Source organism: Arachis stenosperma, chromosome 10, assembly GCF_014773155.1.
Source record: "Arachis stenosperma cultivar V10309 chromosome 10, arast.V10309.gnm1.PFL2, whole genome shotgun sequence".
NCBI lineage: Eukaryota > Viridiplantae > Streptophyta > Magnoliopsida > Fabales > Fabaceae > Arachis > Arachis stenosperma.
In genome coordinates, this window is record NC_080386.1 from 117,164,521 (window position 1) to 117,187,574 (window position 23,054).

Consider the following 23,054-nt stretch of genomic DNA (forward strand, 5'->3'; position numbering starts at 1 on the left):
AAATTCTAAACAGTCATTCACCAATAAATTGTTTCTCAAATCATTTATCTCAGAATCTTCCTCAATCACATGCAGACCAAATTCTAAATTTCAAGCTGTGGGTTCTAACCAGTACATTACAGCATAATCAGCATATCATAAACTCTTTAGTAGTTCTTCTAGAACAAAAAAGTTCACTAAATCTAAGTTCATTGGAAAAAATTTATGTACTTTTCCATCCAAATACTTCAACACCCCATTACTATCCTTCCCAAGTCTCCCACCATGGTGAAACACGGGTATTACAAAGTTAGACATCTGCAGCACCAATAAAAGACAAATTCAGCAACAATAACAATAGGTAATAGATAGATATATTTAAAAGTAATGTAGATTATTTAGTAATTTTAATGATTGATATATCAAATTTTAATGTAAATTATATATCAATTTATCAAATTTTAATACATAGATAGACAAATTTTAATATAGATTATTCACTAAACAGGACAATGTGAATTATATATCAATTTATCTAAAATTTAGCAACAATAATAATAAATAATAGACTACATTAGTAAATTAGTAAATTTGCTTTACTAAATTAGTAAATATGCAGTGTGCAGTAAAGGCCATATCTTAATAAATAATTATTAAACCTTGAAGTTTTGAATCAGAACATAGTCAGAATATTATAATCACTGAATAATTTTTATGTGCTAATACAAGTATATGCAGTAGCTACGATTCTAAGTTGTTAAATATTGATGGTCAATTTAAGGAACTACTAATCAGTCAAAATATTGATGGTCAATTTTAGGCTAATCAATATTTTTGGGACGGAGAATTTTAGCTACGATCCCGGGTTGTTAAATATTTTGAGTTTTTATCTAAATTTTAATATGTATAGTAAAATAATAAAGTGTCATCTTCATATATGAAATTATAAATTGAAACTCTGCCTATTTGGTGAATGTATTTATATTTCCATAGCAGTTCCAATCTCGAAGATGAAGTTTTTTGAACTGTGAAACCCATCCTAATTATATATGCAGTTTTTTTATATGTCATCTGTAAATACTACTTAGCTTGATTCTTTCTTCTATTGCATAACAATGTTCCTTTTTCTATTGGTATACTTTGGTGTATCCATTATCGTTAGGTTTTGGTAGACCAAAGAAAGTTGAATTGATACATGAGAAAATGATTTTAATGACTTGGATTTATAACTGCTTCTGAAATCTCCCCTTCCCCTCCCTTCTCTCTCTCTCTCTCAAAATATTGATTAGCCCCTGTGCCAAAATATACAGAGTATATTTGTTGTTATTGAATCCTAAGCCATATTCTAATTCAACCCTTTATGCAAAATTTAAATATAAACAATACTCCAAATCATAGGTTTTAAAGCATGTTCAATGGCAGAGAGTGTGAATAAAATCACCTTCAACTTGATCATACACATGCAATGACAAAGAGAGTGAGTAATAAAGCTTATTTCTCAACTATGCAATTCTCCGTCACAGCGCCGTCAATAGCTCCGTCAGGACTAACGTCTTCCTCCAAGTCATGCGTCTTCAACGAATTTTGGAAGGAAGAGCATTAGGGTTTTTTGTAATTCTGGAGAGTAGAAAAGGAGTTCTGTGTCATCACATATAAAGTTTGTTTATTTTTATTGAAATTGTTAGGGGCCGGATTGGATGACCTATTAATCTGTCCATCTAGATTAGCATTTAATTGACATGTCATTAACTTAACATGCCATGTAAACATGGTAAATTAACTCTAGAGACAAATTATTAACGAAAAGGCTAAATTATCTAACGGAATAAAAAAAAGGGGTTGGATAGGAGTTTTTTTTTTTTTTCTAGGACCTCGTTGTCTTTTTATGTTATTGTGAGGGCCATTTTGATATTTTTCTCTATTTGAATTGGCGTGATATTTATGAGGCTGAATCTAATAACTATGCTTGGTGGGAAGTTAATGGGTTTTAATTTCAGAAGGTCATTACAGGAGAGAGAACTAGTCTTAGAGTAATTGTTGTTTCGATATCGGGTTGGGTTTTGATTTGAATGGGTTTTCTGACCCGGGCTCCATCCCAAAAAAAAACTTGGATAGAAACAATATTATTTTAGTTAGTAGATATCAAAGCTCTAATGACATGACTTAAATTTGTACAATCATTTTCGCTAGCTATTATATATACCTTTTATTTATTTTTCCATTTCATATATAATTATATTATTGTTTTGAAAAAAGAAATACTGCGTGTAGATAAGATATTATTTTCAGGTTTCACTAAGATGCTTATTCTCAATTTAAAGCAGATATAAGGTCCACATGTTTTTTGCATCAGGAATGCATGGAATAATAATATTAAAACCCTAGAAAAACAAACAAACAAACATTATTATTGTTACATGGGCGACCACTTAGGGCTTTTTAATGGCAAAAGCTTGATAAACTCAATAACGACCTTAACCGAATTGGTGGCAGCAAGCGGCGCAAATGTGTCGGCCTCGTTGGAGTCGGAGGAGCCGCCGCCGGCCAGGTCGGAGAGAGCCCTAATGACAATGAAAGGGACCCTTTGTTGGAGGCAAATGAGTGCCACCGATGCACTTTCCATCTCCACCGGGGTGACATGGAACTTGTTGTAGATGAAGCTTCTATATGCTGCGTTGTCTATGTATATGCTTGCACTTGCTCCTCTTTCAACCATTTCCACTTTTGGTGTTGTGGACAAGCATGTTGTTGAGTTTATGCATGCATCAAGTTTCAACTTCTGAATAACATTTTAATCCAAAATCTCTTTATTACAAACTAATATTACATTTCTTAATTTTATATATATTTAATACATAAAAGGATGAATTAATAGGCAATGGAAAGAATAAAAAACCACAAATTATATATCATTGTCTTCGTCTGATTCAATAAATTAAAAGTAACCTAATTTTTCCTTTTTTTAGTAATATATCTTATTTTCAGTTTAAATTTTTTAAAAAGTAATTTTACGACAATATTTATATTGGTGTCTGTTAATAAAATCTAAGAGTAAATAGCAATATGTTCAGTATTCTTGTATACTTTAAAAAGATAATATCTCAATAAATTAAATAGTCTTTTAAATATAAACCTTATTTCAAAAAAAAAAACTTATCTCCTTTTTTTGCTAGAAATAAAGTTTACCAACTATTGCTTTAATTGGACCACGTTAATTTTATGCTAAAAAACACATGCAATCAGTAACCTGACACGTATGACTTCAGATATTATGGGCGCAAATTTGTAATATAAAAGTATATAAAACAAAAGTAGAGTCCTATTAATTAATTTGTCTACTTGTATTGATCAATTATTTAAACATATCAAAAGTTGCATTATTGTACTAAGCCACGAATAGAATATACTTTTACATCATCGCAAATATTTTTTGAAGATCGTCCACGAGCTCCACGGGGTGAAATGTCATTTTCAGAATTAGCATTAAAGTAAAAGTAGTGATAATTTTCTTTTTCTTAATTTCATTACAGAAGATAAATAGACATTTTAAATTTATCAGTAATTATTATTCCAAATAATAATAAAAGACTATTTACCTGATTAATCAATATTTACTTTTAAACTACCAAATTAATTAAACTATTCATTACGTAACAAAGCAAGAGTGATTGTGTTGCTTAATTTTAGGGTTTATTTAAGATGATGAGTTATATACCTTCAGCCTGGTAGCAATTTGGTAGTAATTATAATCAACAGGAACCCAGAGAGCGTGTTGCCTTTGTTCCGGAATTCCATCAACTGGAAAAACTTCTTCTGGTTGGTACCATATTCTGTTTAGAAGGTTATCAAATGAATCTCCCCAACTTACATTATTTGACGTGAAATCTCCAAATTTTAGGTACCCTACGTTTCTTGTGTAGTCTCCATTTTGTTCCAAGGGTAATGTATTACTAGGCCCTTCTCCATATCTCTGCATATAATAACAATAAGGTTAAATTACTTTTTGTACGGTTATAATTTTACTAAATTTATAATTAAATTTTTATATTTTAAAAGATTTTAATTAGATTCTTACATTAATTTTAAATTTATAAAACATTGTTATTATTTTAAAAATGTTTAACTTAACAGAATATATTGATACATATTTATTAGCTAGTAGTGTAAGATGAATAAAAATAATTTTATATTATTTACAGTAAAAAAATATAATTATAAAATTAAAATTAGTATAAAAATTCAATTAAACAATTTTAAAATGTAAAGACTTAATTGTATAATAATAATAATAATAATAATAATAATAATAATAATAATAATATTAATAATATATACCTGCCAGCTCCAAAGTGTCAAATGAGCCCAAAATTGAGGAATTGCAACATCTCCAATATTCAAGGATGGGTTTGCATTTCCAGCAATGCCGTAATGCACTACTCCTTCTATGTTGAAAATGCTTAAAAGAAGCTGTGTAGTAATTGCTGCATTTATCTGCAATAAATATTGAGAATCACTTAGATAAAAACGTCTAAAATAATTTTTTAAAAATAATAAATTAAATATTGAACCGATTTAAATTAATATTATTTTTTATAAAAAATTATAATATTCTTATTATAAAAAAAGACTAAAATATTCCTTATATATATATATTGAAAATTCTAAATCCTAACTCTATGACGGCAGAGAAGTAAAGGGTTAGAATTTAAAATTCTCAAATTAACATACATAATAGAAGTATTTTATTCATTTTCTATAATAAGGGTATTGTAGTCATTTTTTATAAAAAAAAATAATATTAATTTAGACCAGTTCAAGATTTGATTCACTGTTTTTTCGGTCAAATTAATTTATCTGGCCTAATTTTGATAAAAATAATATGGTTTAATCGATTATATATGTTAAATTTTAATTACTAAAAAGATTTAAAAAAAAGATGATTTAGACGTCTTTACCTAAATGACTCTCATAAATATTATATTCAAGTAGCAACGATAATGATGGGAAAAAGAAAAAACATACAAAAATTTCAATAATTAACGATTAATAACTAAGTAATAATAGTGGCCAACTAATAATTTTTTTATTTTGAAGTGTTTATACAAAATTTAAATTTTTTATATATTATTTATTATATATCTATTAAAGTAATAAATGTAAATTTTTTTTATTAATAGTAATCTTAATATGTGTTTTAAAGACACATACATGTATTAGCTAAATTTTTATAATATTTATTGTTAGAGTATAGTGACCAAAAAATATGATATATCATCCACACAAAAGTATTTTACAAATGCGATGAATTAAAAGAGAAAAAGAAAACATACCACACTCAATCCAGTCATGACCAATATAACAGGCTTATCGCCAATGGATCCAAAGCGGAATCTCCTTCCTTCATTATTATTTATTATCCATTAATAAAAAAAGAAAATGAAGCTAAATTGAAAATATAAATTGACAAAATATTAACTATTAATACAAAAGACCTAATTAAGTAGAATTATATATATTCATGAAGTTTATATTTTCTTTTATTCTTATTTATTTTTACCTGCAAAGTCAATAATATTTTCACTGGGAGTGTAGGCTGGATTTTGAAGAAGAGGATTGAGTTCAAAAGAATTTGGTATGACCAAACCTATATAAGGCCCTTCTTCGTTGATTCTTGTGATTTCTTCTTGCAATTGAGAAGTCAAAGCACTACTAACTAATGCATTTTGGGCACTGAATAACATAAATAATGCCCCAAGAAACATGCATAAGCATAACACTCTCCTACCCATCTTAAATTCTTTATTGATCCACAACACTCATAAAAAGAGCACAACATGAGAATTGAACTACTCAATTATCGGTTTTTATAGGGAAGAAAAAGTTTAGCTGAATATAATATAAATTATTTTTTATTGATTGTTTAAAAATTAACATTTCACGTTGTCATTTAATTAATCGAGTATTTGATTATTTTAATTTAAAAATTATAAAGTTATTGTTAGAAACAAGAGACCAAGTTAAAGAAAGTATTTTGTATATTATTCAGTTTGAAAAAAAATACAATATATAAGGGATATATATAACTGCTAGAGGAAGCAAAGTAATAAAGGCATAAAATCCTACAATTAATATACAGATACTTTATATAAATACAAATGATACTAATTGATCTGATTCAATTCTAATTATTTTCTTAACATCTCCCCTTAAACTTAAGTGGGAGTTAAAGATACCATCTTAAGTTTGGATAACAGAGTTCGGAAATGAGTCGGATGATGAGCCTTTGTGAAGATATCTGCAGTCTGATCCAGTGTTCCAACAGCGATGAGACGAAAAGCATCAATAAGGATACGTTTCCCAACAAAGTGACAATCAATCTCAATGTGTTTGGTGCGTTCATGAAACAAATCATTATAGGCAATCTGAATAGCACTGTGATTGTCACAAAAAATATCAGTTGGGGATGACTAAGAAGCACCCAAGTCTGCGAGAAGCCAACGAATCGAGATAACTTCAGCAGCGGTGTCAGCAAGGGTAAGGTATTCAGCTTCGGTGCTTGATCGAGCAGTGAATGTTTGCTTCTTAGCTCGCCAGGAAATGAGAGAGTCACCAAGAAAAAAACAATAACCAGTAGTGAAACGACGATCAGTAGGATCACCAGCCCAATCAGCATCTGAGTACGCTTGAAGGGATAAAGAAGAATGGGCAGAAAAATAAAGGCCATGGAATAGGGTGCCTTTAATGTAGCGAAGAATGCGAAGAACTGCTGCATAATGAGTAGTACGAGGAGCTGACAAGAACTGGCTAAGAACATGAACCGGATAGGCGATGTCTGGTCGGGTGACAGTTAAGTAGATGAGTCTACCAACTAGCTGTTGATAAAGAGTAGGATTATCTATAACAGTGCCATCCATAGGAGTTAATCGAACATTAGACTCGAGAGGAGTAGGTTTCGTGCGACTATCTGTAATTCCGGCTCGAGCAAGGAGATCTGAAACATATTTAGCCTGAGAGAGATAGATGCCATCATCGGTGGATATGACTTCTAGACCAAAAAAGTAACTGAGAGAATCAAGATCTTTCATCTCAAAAGTATGCTGAAGGGATTCCTTGAGATCAAAGATACCATCAATATCATCTCCAGTAATGATCATGTCATCAACATACAGAAATAGAAGAACAACTCCACATTCGCTTTTACGAATGAAGAGAGCATTCTCATGAGGGTTGCAAGTGAAACCAAGATTGCATATGGTAGTGCTGAACTTGTCAAACCATTCACGAGGAGCTTGCTTAAGTCCATAGAGTGCCTTGTGAATGAGACAAACTTTGCTAGAAGGACAAGGATAACCTGCAGGAGGTTTCATATAGACCGCCTTTTTCAAATCTCCATTAAGGAATGCATTCTTCACGTCCATCTGACTAAGAGACCATTTTTTATCAGCAACAATAGCAAGAAGAGCTCGAACAGATGTGAGCCAAGCAATAGGAGCAAAAGTCTCTTCATAGTCAATACCATATTCTTGTATACAAGCTTGAGCAACCAATCATGCCTTATAATGGTCAATAGAACCATCAGAGCGAGTCTTGATCTTGTATACCCATCTGCTTTCTACAACTTCCTGATTTGAAGGAGGATTAACCAAATTCCAAGTGTGTGCTTTTTCAAGTGTCTGTATTTCTTCCTACATTACTTGTTGTCAATGTGGATTTGTGGAGGTTTCTCTGAATGACTTAGGTTCATGTTGATGAAGGATAGTAGAAAAATAATGATAATCAAGAAGATGAGGAGGTGGATTTCTTACCCTGAAAGAACGAGTGGGAGGATGAGGCATGACGATAGGAGCAGGATTATCGTCCCATCTGGAATCATCAGGAGATGGAGAAGGCAGAAGAATAGGAGGCTGTGGAGGGTCACTCGAGATAGAACCTGTAGAATCATCACTAGGAAAAAGATAACATTGGGGTCAGTGAAAAAGGTGACTGAGTAGGAGGAATGGACTCAAAGGATAAGAACCGAGAAAACATGTAATGTTCCTAGAAGACAACATGACGAGATATACGAATACGTTTAGAGAGAGGATCCCAAAAATGATAACCCTTGTGTTCAGTGCCATAACCAAGGAAACAACACATACGAGCCCGAGGTTCAAGTTTACTATGTTCATGAGGCTGAAGAAGAACAAAATATACACAACCGAAAACTCGAAGAGAGCTATAATCTAGGGAGGTATGATAAAAGACGCTCAAAGGGAGTAACATTACCAAGAACAGAAGAAGGGAGTCTATTGATAACATGAATAGCAATAAGAACAGCTTCACGCCAAGTACGCTCAGGACACGAAGAAGAAATAAGCATTGAACGGACGGAGTCAATAATGTGACGGTGTTTGTGTTTAGCTCTGGCATTTTGTTGAGACGTACCAGGACAAGAAAACTCAGGCAAAGTACCTTGTTCTGTAAGAAAGGTTAAGAGTTTGGAATCACGGTATTTCATAGCATTTTCACGTTGGAAAACCTTAATGACCTTGGAAAATTGAGTTTTAATCATAGTAGCAAAGTTGATATAGATCTGAGGTAACTCATGGCGATTAGTCATCAAATAAATCCAAGTAAAACGTGAATAATCATCAATGAAAACGACAAAGTATCGAGCTCCACCCATAGAAGCAGTCGGAGCGGGGCCCCAAACATTAGAGTGAATGAGATCAAAAGGAGAGCAAGCAAGAGAGGAATTATTGTGAAAAGATAAAGCAGGTTGTTTGGCAGTTTGACAAGAAACGCAATAAAAAGATTCATTTGAAACCTGACCCAAAATACCTTAAGACACAAGAGGATGCAGTTTTTCTAAGGAGGTGTGGGCAAGGCGTTGATGCCATAAGTGAAGGGTAGAAGGAGAAGAAGCAGCACAGAGATTTGGTACAGGAGGAATATGAAGATTCTCGAGTTCAAACAACCTTCCGACCTTACGTCCAATCCCAATGATTTGTCCCGTCCGAGAATCCTGTAGATGACAACTAGAAACAAAAAAAGTGACATCAAAACCCAGATCAACAAGTTGACCAAAAGAAATAAGATTAAAGTTTAATTTGGGAATATAATAAGTATTAGGAAGATTAAGAGTTGATTGGGATATAGAACCCTAGTGTGTTGCATGCAAGAGGGAGCCATTTGCAGTATTGACAGAAAGTCCATTTGTAGTGGTAGAAAGGGACGAGAAAACATTACGCAGCGGAGACATGTGATTAAAGCAACTTGAGTCAAAATACCATTTAGAATTACTTGGAGGGGTCGAAAAAGCAGCAGGGGTATTACCAGAAATAGAGAGAAGATACTGAAGAAGAGGCACAATATCAGATAGACAGACAGGAGACAGGCTGAAAGGTGCAGAGGTGGTAGATTCAGTAGTAGCAGCAACAGCAGAAGCATGCACAATCGTGGAGAAGGTGGGACGAGGATGATACTTGAGTGGATCAGGACGTGGTGGGCGAGTAGGACAGGCAATAATTAAATGTCCTGAGAGCTTGCAGTAATGGCAGAACAGCTGTAAACAATGGTAGCTAATATGACTTTTCTGGTGGCATGTGTAACATTCAACAGAAAGACAATCGGAGAAGAGGTGCCCAGAACGGTTACAGTTTTGACAGAATTTACCCTTTTTGTCAGTGGCAGCAAAAACATCGGAGTTTTCTATAATAGTAGATACAAATATCGAAGAGAGGAGAGAAAGCTGCAAATTCGGAGCCGAAAACGAGAAAACAGATGGCAAAATCGGAAAGAGCTCACCAAAAAATCTTGGAGAGGGTCCCACTGTCTGCCACATTAGATGACACGTCAACTACCACGTCAGTAAGAGGGAACACGTGGCGCTGCGAGATTGGATGAGCAGGACACGTCAGGGCTGACGGGGCGGGGTGCCATGTGGGTAGAGGAACGAATCGGAAAAGCAGCGGTGTGACACATGGTAGAAGCAGAGCCATTTATATGGGGCACTGATCCAACGGCGCTGGAGGCGTCTGGAAGGAAAACGGCTGAACGCGGACAGGCAACTTTGAGTGGCACGTGGCGGCGCGTTTGGCGGCTTCTGGCGATGATTCCGGTGGCGTTGGAAAGCTTACAACGAGAAGAAGGCGAAGGTGGTGGCGGTGACGAACCAAAGCGTCGAGAGAGACTCAAAAAGTGAGGGCAAAGTACTGCCGGAAGAAACAAAATAAACGAGATAGAAACCAATTATTTCTGAAAAAAAAAATAACCTAAACTCTTTATACCATGTTAAAAACAAGAGACTAAACTAAAGAAAATGTTTTGTATATTATTCAGTCTGAAGAAAAATACAATGTACAAAGGATATATATAGCTGCTAGAGGAACCAAAGTAATAAAGACATAAAATTTTACAATTAATATACAAATACGCTATATAAATACAGATGATACTAATTGATCTGATTCGATTCTAGTTATTCTCTTAACAATTATAAATATATAGCTTTTGCTCTATTTTCTCCCTTATTTAATTAGGATAAGGTAGGTGAGATTATTTGCAATCCAATATATTTATTTGCACTCATTATTAATTGATAATTATTATAATTCCCTAAATCATCCTCATTTAAATCAATTAATTTATTAAAATAAACATTTTAAAATATTTTTTTTTTTTTGTCTAGCGCACGGATTCAATATTGATGCCAAATTGCCAATATTTTCATAGTTCCAATATAAAAGTGATAAGTAAACACCATTTTATTTTATTTTTTTGTTTATATTTATATATTTATTCAAAACTTGTAAAAAATAATAACAACAAATATTGTGACAAACGTCAACCGGTATATAAGTCACAATGAATGTTTCACATCAAGAATGATAATAAAACAATCCCAATAAATTTAATAACCAATAATAAACAAAAACAAAATAGAATTATATAATTATGACCATAATAACATATGTGCTTGTAAAATGAGTTTAAACTTTTATACATTGGTGAAGAATATTTAAATATTTTATTAATAATGATGCAATAAAATCAAATCAATCGTGTTCTTGGCATACTTTCTCAATTTCTAATATAAAGATGGTTAGTATCAATTCAAAAAGTTAAAAAAATGGTTAGTAGCTAATCAAGTAAGCATTAGTACTGTCTACAGAGAGAGTCAGAATAAAATAACATATTACCTACTCTTTTGTCTCTTTATTTGATATAGTACTAAAAAAATTCTATAATAAAAGAAAATTGATGTGTTCAATTCCACATTTATCTTGAAGCCTAATCATGGTTTACTACAATGATCAATTTGAATGTTTAAATTTAAGTGAGAATGAAATTTATTTCAAAAAGGCTAATTAAGGAAGAGAATTTTATTATTCTAGATTAATAAAGTGTTTTTTTTTAAATCATTTTATTTTGACTTAAATAAAATTTTGGTTCTTCGAAAATCATTTATTTTTTGTTTTGGTTTCTATAACTTTTATTTTTATTTTAACCTAATAAAATTTAAAAATTTTATACATTGTCGTTTTGATAAACTGATGATGACTCACCAATTAGTTAATCAGACGCAAGCTCTTTTTGGGGACAAAGAAAAAGTCTAAGGGAACAAATTTCTCTTTTTACTCCTCATCTGCCATGATATGTTTGTTAGTTGAAGATAAAACCCACACAGATCAAATTATTTGAGGTGTATATCAAAAGAGAATTGAATTTGATTAGACAATATGTGGTTGATAAACAAAGTTTAATTTTAGCCAATTTATTTTTTTCTTTTTGGCAAATGGTCAAAATTACATCTAGATTTAAATCTTACTAAGAGGTATATTAGAGATAAGAATTTGTTAAAAAAAAGAACAATATGCTTGTTTTGTTCTTTCTAGACATTCAAAAAAGTAAAGAAATAATTATCAAATCTGAGATAAGATATGGCTTCGAAGGACAAAGTGAATAATTTTGATAAGATTTCATTCTTCAACAAAAATTCAATGTTGTCAATTGTTTTTTCTTCTCTATATTGTATATGAGTTTGAATCTTATTGAATTAGATATTAGAAATTGATGAAAAAAGAATAAGATATTTTTTTGTATTTCATCATAACTAATCAATTAAGTAGCAATTGTAGACCATCAAAAAAGGAATATTTATTAATTCTATCGATACGTATGAATTTATGATCGTACCGTAGTAAACACCTTCAAGTTTATTACATGAATTTATAAAGACCTCTGTAATATCGTTATTCATTAATAAAATCTGTTATCAAACACAATCTTGATAAAGTGTCTCCTTATTGAAGAAAATATTAGGTTGGGGCTTTGAGTGTTTGATCGCTTGTGGATTCTGCTGGGAATGTCAAGCTTACTAGCTCCTCTTTTGAATATTATGTGATTTGTTGAACTACACGTCTAGTCTAATAATTGATTTTTTTTTTGTTCAAACATTTCATGAAGATGATCATACTTTTACTAAATTAATAATTTAAGTTTTACAATTTTGTGATCATAGTCGAATAATATGCACTTCGGTATGAATTAATTTGATGTAATTGACCCCAATTTTCATTACCATATTGTTATTAGGATAATAATTCTTTTTCTTTTTGGGTTGATTATGCAGTCACTATAAATCTGCAGTTGGGGAGTGGTTCAATGGTGGATTGGGCTGAAATTTTGATAGCAAGTTCTGGATGTAATTTTTCGTTCCGAATGATTAGAGGATTAAGATAAGATTTGGAGGGTGAGATATGGCTTGCGTGCGCAAAGTAATTTTGTAAATTTTTCATGTTTTTCAGAATTACAAGCTTATAACACATAACATTCTTTTGAGTTCTCAGCCTTCACCCAGCCTGATGATTCCTCAGAAGATTGAACCTCTTCCATTGCTCTTGGCCATTACAGAATCAAGCCTTTCTTGCAAGCATGTAAGCTCTCTTGCCAGAGATTTTCTTGTTTTCCTGAAACTTGGATGCAAGCCCTGGTATATAACATTGATCAAGGACAAGGAAGCTAACTAAGACTCTAAATAATCCTCCTAATGCATATGTATCTAATCATTTACAAATCACAATTATCGCACGTGATTGTAATGTAAAGCCATTGATAAAAAAAATAGTGAAACAAATACATACTTGATGCAACATTTTATTACCAAATCAAGGTATATTGAAAAGAAATTGCTGATTTGATATTAAGTAAACAGCATCAGTAACACATACTTGAATAGTATCAAACTTCCGCAGGAGCCTCATTATATTCTCTCCAAGTGCGATCCTCTGTTTCTCATCATTTTGTAGATCAGAAGAGTGCTCAAACGCTTGAAATAGAAGCTTTGATATCAGTCAACTCCTTACTGACTTCTTTGCTACAATACAGAGAATGAGAGACACTATAATAGCATAATAACAACTAACCTATTGCTAACTACCATTTTCATTCTCTTCACTAAAAAAGGCATCACTGAATTCTTTGCTGCCGGTTCAAGAGTAAGACAGGCTGCTTCCGCCTGAATATGTGACATATATTGATCCCATTCTCACGAGTTTAGCATGTCAGTTAGTTAGTTAGTTAGAGGAAAGATATCTTGTTTGTAATTCAATTTCAAACAAATCCAATGTAACATCCATCCTAAGGTGTAATGCAAGTTTATCATTACCTTGATTTACATGCACTTCATCACAAAATGATGCTATGTCTTTTCCACTAATTAATGAAACTAATAATGCAGCAGCATTTACTAATATACCTTTAAAATTAAATAATTTTATTTTATAGTACTCATTTGTATTCTAGTATTTTTGTGTGCATCACACATTTTAAATCTAGTATATTGTATATTAAAGCAAAGTTACCGCAGCACATAAAACATCACTCAGAGGATCCTCCAGACCAGAAGCGGATAAAGAAGAAGTAATTAATGAAAAATTGCAAAGAAGAATTCACGTAGTGATGCTTCAGTGGTGTGCCTTTGACCATTTAATACCATTTTTCCAACTTCCCATAGTAAATTCTGGTGTTCATGCATGTCTTCTTCATATCAACATCAAGAAACATTCAAAGGCTATCCATCCCTAATCACTCAACTTTGCCTCCTTTTAATTTGTTAGACTTGGTTGAACTGCCATTGCCATTGCCATCGTCATCAAATATTTGCCAAGCTGAAAGGCTATCCATCCCTAATCACAACTTTGCCTCCTTTTAATTTGTTAGACTTGGTTGAACTGCCATTGCCATTGCCATCGTCATCAAATATTTGCCAAGCTGTTATATCATGCATAAATAAATACATATTTTTGTTCCAAAAAAATACACATAATCTTTTAATCAAAATGCGCACTTTTTAATTTACATACACAAATCCAAATGCATTATTAGTTAATTGTTGTGTTCATTTAGTAGATGACAGCCAAATGCCTTAGAGAAAGCAATGATGTTGGAAGAAGAAGAGCTCAGAATTAAGACAAGACAATGAAGCCGTTGAAGTTGTTTGATATTTGAAGCTTCACCATGATTGCATGGCTGCATTTGTCACTGGAGTATGAAAATTGATAAAATTTTTGGAAACAGCAGCCACTGATGTAATTGTCAGGTTAACCTGTTTACATTACACCCTTTGAGTACGGCCTTTCACCAAACCTTGCATTATATATCATTGTACTTTGATTTGATGCATTTGAGAGAGCTTACTCATGGATGCTGTCATTAAGTGTGATACTATGCCAGCAATGATAATCAAAGCCGAAATCAATATGGTTATACTCATCATATACTAATCAGTATTTTCTCTCAAATTCCTACTTGCCTCAATACAAACATTTTCATCAAGTATTTACTGTAAAGTGATGTTTGTTAGAAACAATTTTCAAAGGGAAAAATTAAAGAAAGAAAAATTAGACCTTAAATCCTTAATTAATTAGGATTAGGAAAGTTAACATTGCAACATCAGTATCATTATTATTATGAATATGAACCATAAACGCGCTCATGAAACTAATCCCTTCTCAAATCAAGTTATCATCATTCTCTTTTTCTTTCTCCCAACAAAAATAGGAAAAGTAAATTGTATGGAGGAAAGGAGTAACTATACCAACCTGAAGCTAAAATACAGAGCACCTCTTTCTGAGAACTTGGATTGAATGAAGATACTTAGATATGGTTACCAAATCTCAATATGTACTTCCTAATTCTTTACCAAAGGATGAAGGTATATTTCATATTACATGCATTAAAACCACATGAAAGAAGCCAAGAAAACATAAGGTTTGAATCTAGGATAGGTTGGCATTTGAAAACATATATAAAAAACTAAATTACACAGCTAAAACAAGCATACTCTGCAGATTCAGTCTGGTCCGGTATCTGAGTACTTTTCTCTCTTAGGATTAACATTGGAAGCTTGAAAATTGTAACTCTGCTTGCTGCTGGAGCCTGAAACCATATCTTCATCATCCCCTTGGTTCAACTGTGTATCACCATCTATGTTAAAACTAAAATTAGAAAAGCATAAATTAAAATTACAACACTAAAATTAGAACAAGCACAAATTAAATACCAAACCACAAATTAAAATTACATAATCAAGAAATAGCAACCGCAAAAGTTACATGAGAGAACACTGGAATAGTGAACATAACCACAAATAATTAAAATTATAAAAACAACAAATGATCAAAAAATAAAAAAACCAAAAGTTAGAACAGAGAACGCTGGAACTGAACTGCAAATTACCTGAGGCTCCATTCTAGATGCAGGGGACTGTGTCGACGAAAACTGTGGGGCTAGACGACGGAAACGACAGGGCTGAACAGCTGCAAACGGAAGACAGAGAGTGGCAATTGCAGGGAGGAGTGGAGGAAGGCACGATGCTAGAGAGTAATACGGGGTTGCTGCTACGTGGAGGACGATTTGATGAGCTGTTGATGCATGGGGAACGACAAGGCGGCTGCTTGCGTGAAGAACGACGGAGAGAGAGCGCGGCTACGATGAAGAGAGAGGGTGAGAATAGGCTGCTGCTGTCGGGTAGAAATTAGGGATGAGGTTGTATTTTATTGGTAGATTGATATTCAATGATGAAAAAAATTATTCAGATGTGTTTTTTTTGTATGAACAGGGGTGAGAGAGATTAGATTAGGGTTCATGATCAATGAAGTAATTTTTTAATGTATATGAATAATGAGATATATTTTGATTTTGATTTTTAAATTAATTTTTATTTAATATAAAAAAGGGTATTTTAGTCTTTTTATAATATTAAATAAAAAATATTTTTTATTTTTATTAAAGTATAAAGATAATTTAGTAAAATAATTTATATAATATATATTTAAAAAGAATTAATTATTGACGTGGAAAATATAATCCACGTGTCGTGTTTTAATTTGTCCACATTTTAATTGTATCGATACGTATGAATTTATGATCGTACCGTAGCAAACACCTATTTACTATTAACTATGTTAAGTATGCACTAAAATTAGCTACCAATATAAAATATACATTAAAAATAAATTAAATAACATATATATTTATACCTAGTAGCTAATTTTAATGTACCCAATATTTTTCATTTATTATTTATTCATATCCTAGCATAAGAAGTATAATCAGAACAATATTCGAATAGAAATTCATAAAAAAACCACCAATATTAAGATTGAATAAAACAAAATTATATCCAAATCATCGTATTCTTTTCTTTCTTTGAAAATTTCACTTTCTTTTATTCTGTCTCGAACAATAACTAGGATCAATTCAATAATATTTTTTGAATCTCTAGTAAAAATAAAAAAGTTCATTTATAATTTTTTATTACTTGAATTAATAGATCATCTAATTAAAAATGATAACAAAATGCATATAGTTTTACTATATGCAAATTGTATACTAAGTTTGCTAATATGACAATACATAAGTATTTAACCTGTTATATTAATACTTAATAAAGCAAACTAATGACAAAGATCAAAATAAAATTTTAAAAAAATTATTTAAAAAAAACAAGTATTTTATAAAATGAAAGGATTAAAGGAATAACAATCTATCTCTGAACTACATATTAGAATATGTAAAAAGAAGTTTCAGCGCAATTAAACCACATTGTAAAAAGCATTTACAATAGATCGAATGTTCGTCTTGTTAAATGATGTCTGAAAATACAAGCTGGTTGGAAATCTATGACTCCCTCAAAGTATTTTCATCCTTGCTTATGGATTGTTCTCTTGCTTATTGTATATTCTATACCTTTGTGTTAATAATTGAATTATATCATACATTTGGAACTGGATTTAGAGGAAAGTTTAATGTCATTTCAGGATTAAGCACTGCAAACTGATAAGGTTTATGTCATTTGATGCACTGCATTCAATTCTCTAGTTAACAAATATATATTTCTTTCATTTCATGGGAGGAATCTTGTTTCCAAAGAAGTTATATGGATGGACAGATATGTGGTAAACTTGTCAATGTGGTATTGGTACTGGACTTTACAATCCTTTTGTTATACTAAATTATTTTCGAAGGTCTGCATATGATGTAAAGTATGAATATATACATGTTTTATTATTTATTTTGAAGTTATATGGTTGGTTAAGTTATCAAGAATGTCTTTGTGGACCTTTTTGTTCTTAATTTGGAATCCCTAACCTTTATAATAAGATCCCAAAAAATGAAGTGAATTGATCCGCATGCATGAACCTCAATAAACTTCCATAAAATGGAATTTGATGAAACAAAACTCTTCATTATTTTTGTTTGAGTTGATGACTTTATTTGTTTTCTTTATTAGATGGTTGAAATCTTAAATTACAGTATCTGAATCTCATTACTATACATGTATGGCTAATTTGATGTGACATGGCTAAAGTCTCATTAAGAAAGCATTAATTGATTTATTCGGTGTAAAAATAACCGGTTTTTCTATGTAAAAAATTGATTCTGTGTAAAAACCAGTTTTTTAAGTGAAAACTGAAAAACCGGTTTTTGGGTGTGAAAACCGGTTTTTATTCTAAAATCGGTTTTTTTATATAAAATCCGTTTTTTTTAAAACCAGTTTTTTTTTATAACCGGCTAAAATCGGTTTTTAAATTTTTAACCAGTTAATAACCAATTTTTTCATGTAAAATTGGTTTAGTTAATTAACCTAAACTAAATATTTGGTTAACCAAAAACAGGTTTGATTTTTAGATTAACCATAACCATGTACAGCCCTAATTTATTATATTGGGGGTTTTGAAATGGAAAAATGGGATTTGTACTTGGTCCTTTTTCTCTGGTGTGGAACAACTAATTTGTCTATATGCACATTGATGATCATGTTAGGCGCTTCAATTGAACTTTTGGTTGGTGGAGTTAACTCAGATTAGATAATATGATATGTTATGGCACTGCAATGCAAGACTTCTGAGAAGGATTACTAATCATGCTGTACTTTTAGCTGATCTAATTTTATTAGCTCCACATCACCCTTTTTTTTTTGTCACTTTGTGTCCTTTTTTCTTTGTGTGGCATTTTGATTTGGCAGTGTTATTACTTACTAGGTTGAAGAATTAACTGGACAATTAGTGTGATCAAGGGAATGGGAAGGAATAAAGAAAGAAACGAAACAAACATTTCTTTCCCGTAGCCCCCGCAGCCACCGCAGCCCCGCTCGTTGTCATTGACACTCTTCTCTGCTGGGTATAGGCGTCGTGTGTGAAAGCTCTGTCGTAGTCTCCTCTGTTCGAGCTCTCTCTCTCTTTGTTCGCCTGTGTCACCATCTCCTCTGTCGTTGCCGTCACTCCCCTTCCTCCTCACTGCCGGTAAGCACTGTGATAATATTGTCTAGTTTTGTTAATAATTTTTGCTGTGTCCCCTTTCTCCTTTGTGGCCCTCTCAATTTTTTAACTTCTACGGTATGCTTTGATTTTCCGTTCTCACATGCATCTCTGAATATTTTCATGATTTGGTTGTAATAAATCAAAATAATTAAATTGGCAATTTCGGTACTTTTCTTTCCTGCCATCATTACTAGCACGATCCAAGCAGTTTCAGAATTAGAATCATTGATTTAAGTTTCAGTTGCTTTGAAAGTTGTGGTCACATTTGATTCATCTTAATTGGTGCTATTTATGTTGATAATAAACACCATTATTACACCTTTGCTTTTTGCATACAAGGTTTTACTACAGTCAACTTAATGATATGATTTTTACTGCATTTTATAATAATTTATTTTTCATATTAAAAATTTAGTCCATATATTTTGTTTAAATATGTGTTTTCTGCTAGAAGTTGTAAGATATCATTCTCAAGAGCTATTTGTACCTGCTTTAAGGAAATTTTCCTATAATTCTTAAAGGTTTATATGGGATATCTTTGTGGCATCAATGCATTTCCTTGCATCTGATATAAATTATTGTGTTTTGGTTGGAACAGGCATTGGGGTATCTTCAATTAGTGTGTTCTAATTAAACCAGTTGAACCTTAACGGTTCATTGACCGGTTTGGTTCTCGCAACCTTGACACTCGCACACACTCACCTTCAACCTTCCCACTCTCACAGAGCTTCACCCAGACAGTCACTCTCACCTCTCTACCTTACTCACCGCACGGTTACCGCCGACCACAACGTCAGCCAACGACGGCGGCGGTCGTCAAACGTCACTCTCTTTGCCGACTCCTGTACGTCGTCCCTGCATTGTCAGTGTCTGCTCACTCGGTTCAGACCAAAACAGTAAAAAAAAAATGCTCACTCGGGCACTGCCCAAACCCCCTAAACCAAAAACCTCGTTCTGGCTTCCACCTCGAACATTTTCAGCCTGCACCCACTGTCCATCGCCACCCCAACCGGCAGCTGAAGAAGACGCCAAGGCTGTAGCCAAACTCGTCCTCCAATCAGACCCCAAAACCCTCTCCGAAGCCCTAGCAAAGCCCACCTTCCAATGGTCCCCGCACCTTGTCGACAGGGTTTTGAAGCTTCTGTGGAACCACGGGCCCAAAGCCCTCCAATTCTTCAACGCCCTGTTCCGCCACCCGACCTATGTCCACTCCCCTTCTTCGTTCGACCACGCTGTTGACATGGCAGCACGCATGCGCGACTATCAGGCCGCGTGGGCCCTTGTGGTTCGCATGCGCTCCCTCCGCATTGGGCCCACTCCCAAGACCCTTGCCATCCTAGCCGAGCGCTATGCCTCCGCTGGAAAAGCCCACCGGGCTGTTAATGTGTTCCTGTCCATGCACCACCACGGCTGCCGCCAGGTATCACTATGACATTGTAGCATAAATCCCGAGTAGTTACTAGTTACTCACGTGATAGTTACTTACTGGTTGTAGTTAGTTGTAAGTTAGTTATGAGTTAGCTGGTGGCAGTTAAAGTAAGCTATGAGGATACGAAAGAAACTCAGATTCACAAGTTAGAGAGTAGAGTACAGAACTCAAGGACCTGGTTGGTTTGTGAAAACATTTTCTGTTTTCAATATTTTGTGTTAAACAAAAAAGCGAGAACTGAGAAAACTTCTTATTTTGTTTTTCTATTTTCGGTTTTCCTTTCACAAATCCCTGCAAATAGAAAACATTAGAAATAATATATAACTTGGAAACACAAGCCAAGCAAACCCCAAGTTTTCTTATTCTCTATTTCACACACATACAATTCAAAGTTGTCTTGTTTCTATTAAATTTTGCTTGATCTCGTGAATTTTAGTTTTTGATGATAAAACCAGGACCTTGCCTCTTTCAACACCATCCTTGACATTTTGTGCAAATCAAGGCGCGCGTGGAGATGGCTCATAACCTCTTCAAGACATTCAGGAGCAGGTTTAATTGTGACAGTATCACCTATAACATAATCGCCAATGGTTGGTGCTTGATTAAGCGACCCCCTATGGCGTTTGCAGGTGTTTAAGGAGATGGTTGAGAGAGGCATCATGCCAACGCTGGTGACATATAACATAATCTTGAAAGGGTATTTTATGACTCGTCAATTGAATGAAGCTTGGGAGTTTTTCTTGGAGATGAAGAGGAGGAAGTGCGAGATTGATGTTGTTACATACACTACTATGATTTATGGGTTCGGGGTTGCGGGAGAGGTTAAGAAATCAAAGAGGATTTTCGATGAAATGGTTGGAGAGGGGGTTGTTCCAAATGTTGCTACTTATAATGCTTTGGTGCATGTTTTGTGCAAGAAGGATAATGTGGAGAATGCTGTCTTGGTTTTTGAAGAGATGGTGGTGAAGGGGTTTGTGCCAAATTCAGTTTCTTACAATGCTGTGATAAGAGGGTTTTGTCATGCTGGTGAGATGGAGAGGGCATTGCGGTTTATGGCTAGAATGGAGAAAGAGGGGTGTCAGCCAAATTTTCAAACATATAATGTGGTGATTCGGTATTTATGTGATGCTGGGGATATTGAGAAGGGTTTGGAGTTGTTTGAGAAGATGGGGGATGGGTCATGCTTGCCGAATCTAGACACATACAATGTTTTGATTAGCGCAATGTTTGTTAGAAAGAAATCTGAGGATTTGATGGTGGCTGGAAAATTATTGTTAGAGATGATCAATAGAGGGTTTTTACCCCGGAAGTTTACTTTTAATCGTGTGTTAAATGGGCTTGTCCTAACCGGCAATCAAGATTTTGCAAGGGAGATTTTAAGTATGCAGAGCAGGTGTGGTCGTCTTCCTCGTCAGTTGAAATTGTGAGGCCCTTAATGTTAGACTTGAGTTTGGAGAAACATTGAACTCAAAATTTGGGCAATGTATTTGATGATCATGCCATAGAGAGCCTTCATCCACACAAGGTTCATTGATTTTGTTCTCCTTTCAGCTTCTGTTTATTGCATATAATTCAGACTAAGGTGATATTGTCTATATTATGTTAAATCTGTGTTAGTTCTGCATATGCTGTTTTATATTTTTGGTTGTGGTATAGTGCCTGAATGGAGAAAGAAGCCATGATTAATGCTGTAGTGAAATTGGAATCAATCACTTTTTGAAATTGATTCCCAAAACTCATCTTTTTGTGACCCGGATTTGTCAATATTTTACTCCTTAATTCTTACTAGTGGTTTTGTGTGTCATTGTTTCGTGAATACAGATAATCCTTCATCCATAATTTTTTATTCTTTGTCCCTTATATGTAGATTCAACTTATATGTAGATACTATGATTTAGGAATGTAACCAAAACTAAGAATGAAACTATTATAAACAAGAGGTAGTATTATTCCGCCAAATTCTTTCTCTTTTAGCTTATACTATTGTTGATACATGAAAACAGGTCACGGAACATTTTGCATCAGAGAATATTGTGTATTTAGAGTTGAGAAGTACTCCTATGGTGATTAAACTTACGCTGACAAAACTGACCATGAAAAATTGAGTAAACTTACTCTGACAAAACTGACCATGAAAAATTGATTAAACTCTACTCTCTAGCTTGTGAATCTGAGTATTCTTTTGTATCCTCATAGCTTACTTTAACTGGCACCAGCTAACTCATAACTAACTTACAACTAACTACAACCAATAAGTAACTATGACGTGAGTAAACTAGTAACTACTTGGGATTAATGCTACAATGTCATAGTGATACGTGGTGCATGGACAGGAACACATTAACAGCCTGGTGGGCTTTTCCAGCGGAGGCATAGCGCTCGGCTAGGATGGTGAGGGTCTTGACGAGGTTGGTTCCTTTAATCTTTTGAACTTCTCTCTGTGTTCTGGGTGTTGTGCTATTTGATATATCCATATTTTACGATTATTTTTTTGGCTTAAAAAGAGTAGATTTTATCAACTACCTTGCATGTATTCCTTGAAATTGCATGTTTTTGTGAATATCTCTCTAATTGTGCTTAATTGTGAAAACATGTTTTTTATGCTTAAATTTGCCAAATTTAATTCATTTTTCTCCCATTCAATGCCTTGAGTGATGGTATTGACACTATGAAACAAGAAGCAGCAAATTTAAATGGTATTGATTATCGAGTATGAGCTTCCAAACCAGCAGCGATAATTCATGACTCCATCCAACTCATCTTCATCTACCTTCAAGACACTTCAATTTGGTGATGCGGATAAAGTTTTATCTTCTGTGAGCATACTAAAAGACACACTG

General features: G+C 33.3%; 2 protein-coding genes across 2 annotated transcripts; one reads left to right on the forward strand and one right to left on the reverse strand.

The window, feature by feature from the left end:
• Positions 1-2,245: 2,245 nt before the first annotated feature.
• On the reverse strand, positions 2,246-5,803 carry LOC130954354 (bark storage protein A-like). Its single transcript, XM_057881094.1, has 5 exons — positions 5,537-5,803; positions 5,310-5,377; positions 4,315-4,470; positions 3,695-3,949; positions 2,246-2,758 (listed from the first exon to the last, which is right to left on the reverse strand). The coding sequence occupies exons 1-5, from the start codon at positions 5,766-5,768 to the stop codon at positions 2,393-2,395; spliced, it is 1,077 nt and encodes a 358-aa protein (XP_057737077.1). The 5' UTR covers positions 5,769-5,803; the 3' UTR covers positions 2,246-2,392.
• Positions 5,804-19,525: 13,722 nt separating this feature from the next.
• Positions 19,526-22,479, forward strand: LOC130955039 (pentatricopeptide repeat-containing protein At1g74900, mitochondrial-like). The gene is given in 4 exon segments (XM_057881817.1): positions 19,526-20,205; positions 20,670-20,717; positions 20,720-20,836; positions 20,838-22,479. Coding segments are annotated over 4 exon segments (1,482 nt in total). The 5' UTR covers positions 19,526-19,692; the 3' UTR covers positions 21,642-22,479.
• Positions 22,480-23,054: the final 575 nt, after the last annotated feature.

What these genes read in the sequence shown, in the direction of transcription:
- LOC130954354 (XM_057881094.1), bottom strand. Translation starts at nt 5,768, where the DNA reads ATGGGTAGGAGAGTGTTATGCTTATGCATGTTTCTTGGGGCATTATTT. An exon ending in AAATATTATTGACTTTGCAG is followed by an intron (nt 5,378 to 5,536) that starts GTAAAAATAAAT and finishes ATAATAATGAAG; the next exon opens with GAAGGAGATTCCGCTTTGGA. An exon ending in TCATGACTGGATTGAGTGTG is followed by an intron (nt 4,471 to 5,309) that starts GTATGTTTTCTT and finishes TATTTATTGCAG; the next exon opens with ATAAATGCAGCAATTACTAC.